Here is a 2681-nt window from a genome sequence, read left to right as displayed (position 1 = left end):
ATATATACATCAGATTTTTGTTTTAATGGGAAAATCCACATATATCGAGTGAAATGATCCACACAAAGTAAAAAATAGTTATCACCATTAAAAGATTTAACTGGTGCTGGCCCCAAACATCACAAAAAATTAAATCCAACACATTACTCTCTTAAAAGTTGAAGATAACAAATGAAGTTTTGAGGATTTCCCCATGTGACAAGAATTACAAGAGGTACTCAAACTTTTATTGCTAACATGAAGTCAAAAATTAAATCACATATACTTCAAAAGATCTGGATGTGGATGTCCAATTCTTCTATGCCATGTGTCAGTAGAGGCACGAACAGCAGAGAAGGCAACTTTGTGAACAAGACGAAGCGACGGAAGACAAATGGAGTATAGCCCTTTGTCACTTGGACCCGTGAGGAGGGTATGGTGTGTAAATATGTCTTTCACGGCAAATAAGTAGAATGAAATTAAAAAAAAACGTTATTGTCTTGACAAAACTTTTGAACAGAAAGAAGGTCTCTTTTAATTTGTGGAACATGAAGTATATCAGAAACTGAAAAAGTTTTTGTTGGAGAATGTATTTTGGTGGAACCAATGTGTAGAACAGGTAAACCCTCACCGTTGCTGACATGAAGAGAATCCTCACCGTAATAAGGTTCTGAGTGATCAAGACTGTTGAGATCAGAAGCCACATGGCTGTTGGAGCCGGTGTCAGGTAGCCAAGCTGTTGAACCTTGTGAACGATCATCAGCATAGTTGGCAGTAGGTTGTCTTGATCTCATGGTGTTGATATCACGGTTAGGACAAAGAGATGGTATGTGCCCGATGCCACACCTGTTACATGTACCATGAATCATATTTTGAGTTGTTGCCCAATTGAATTGACCACGATTGGTGCCATTCTTGTAGGAACGAAAATTGTTACGACCACCACGACCACGATTGGAATAATTGCGACCACGACCATGAGAGGTATAATTTGCTTGTGGTTGTGAAGATTGTGGCAGAACAGTGAGACCAATGGAAGACATAAATTGTTGAAGAGCGGTACAGATCTCAGTAGGTATGGATGGTGTCACAGCAGGTGATGGTGGTGTACTGGTAGTGGTGGCGGCGAAAGCTTGAGCTGAAAGTGGGGCGGGTTTCTTGATGATGTAGTCGTGATCAAAGATTAAGCTATTTAATTCAGAGAAAGCTGTAGGGAATTGGCGTCCCAATATGGTGGATTTCAAGTTGTTGTATTCTTCACGAAGACCGGTCAAAACATGCATGACTAGGTCTTTCTCTTTAACCAGTTCCCCAATTTCAGCCAAAGCATCAACATATTCATGTGCGAGTGTGAGATACGCCATAGTAGATTCATCATCTGCCATCTAATTCGTTGTAGTTGTTGTTTTAAGGTGTATTCTCGAGAGGATGTATTAGGGGCAAAGGCTCATTCTAAAGCTAGCCATAATTCACGAGAAGTGGTTCCCTTAACATGTTGAAAAGCACCTTCAGATATTGTGGATAGAAGTAGCATACATACATGGTAACATGGGCATCGTTAGACACCCAAGTGTCATGGTTTGGATTTGATTGGGTTGTAGGAGGGTTGTTTTTGTCAGCTGAGGGGGGTGGTAACAGTGGGATCTGGGCATGGAATGGATTCATCAACATAACCAAACAATCGATTTGTAACTAAAAAGGGTTGAATCATGGTTTTCTAGTAACCATAGTTGGTGGTGGTTAGGGTAAAACCAAACTTGTGAGAATTAATGTTGGTTTTCTCAGCTGTGGAGAAGCAAGCAAGCAGTGCCATCAGTATTATATTTGAGATGTGAGGAAGGGTGGCAGATTTTGTGTTAGGGTGGAGGGTGGTGGCAGTTTTTTTTTGTGTTGGCTGTTTAGGGTTGCAGAGCAAGGCTCTGATACCAAGTTAATCTTGGTGATTGTATACTGTATGTATTGTATTGATAATGCATATTACATATGTTTATATAGAATACATATATACACATGACACCCTCTAATATAAGCTAATAGATTAACTGTCTAATAAGGGGCAATGATACAACTTATTGAATTCGATTTGAAATTAGCATAATAAGAAAAATAGCATGCAAAAAAAAAAGATTCAAAATTAGTACGCAATTAATATGTTTCCGAAGCGTTGAAATCGCACCATGGAATCGTTGATTGAAAGGTAAGGTTTTGCAATTGTGAAGATAAAGAAAGACTTTAAATCCACCACGACTTTTGCTCAGTCTTCTACCTGTTTCAATCCACACAAGCGATAAGGTGGGTGCGAGCAAGGTATCGCATGCAGAGGAAAGAGGAAAATATTAAGATGAGTTGTTATGACCCGTGGGCTATTTGGGTTTCATTAAAAGCCCCATACCCGTCAAAGCGGTTCAAATGCATAAAAAGACTTCATTTACAAATGAAACAATCCGGTGGCTTGAGAGGTGGCAGGGAGTGACCAGAGCGCGACACGTATGATATTAAAAGTTTCGTTCGTATTATGGGGTTATTTTATATTACTCGTTTCTAATATATATATGATTTTAATTTTATGTATTGTAAGGGAGTTAATAATTATATATTTAGGATTTGATGATGAAAATTGTTTCACAAACAAATTAGATGATATAACCCGGTTTAAAAGTTATATGGGTTTGGTAAAACCCATGACCCGAATCTTTTTTTTA

At 38.6% G+C, this 2681-nt stretch overlaps 1 protein-coding gene across 1 annotated transcript; it reads right to left on the bottom strand.

Moving 5' to 3' along the window:
• Positions 1 to 458: 458 nt before the first annotated feature.
• LOC143631255 (uncharacterized) lies at positions 459 to 1364 on the bottom strand. The gene has a single exon (XM_077100071.1). It carries the CDS (start codon positions 1362 to 1364, stop codon positions 459 to 461), a length of 906 nt encoding a protein of 301 aa, XP_076956186.1.
• Positions 1365 to 2681: the final 1317 nt, after the last annotated feature.

This window comes from Bidens hawaiensis, unplaced genomic scaffold, assembly GCF_021521415.1.
Source record: "Bidens hawaiensis isolate Kalapana, Puna unplaced genomic scaffold, B.hawaiensis_p1.1 tig00006055_1, whole genome shotgun sequence".
Taxonomy (NCBI): Eukaryota; Viridiplantae; Streptophyta; class Magnoliopsida; order Asterales; family Asteraceae; genus Bidens; species Bidens hawaiensis.
Note: the sequence above shows the minus strand (reverse complement) of the source record. Positions and strands in the feature narration are given on the sequence as shown.

What these genes read in the sequence shown, in the direction of transcription:
- LOC143631255 (XM_077100071.1), bottom strand. Translation starts at nt 1,364, where the DNA reads ATGGCAGATGATGAATCTACTATGGCGTATCTCACACTCGCACATGAA.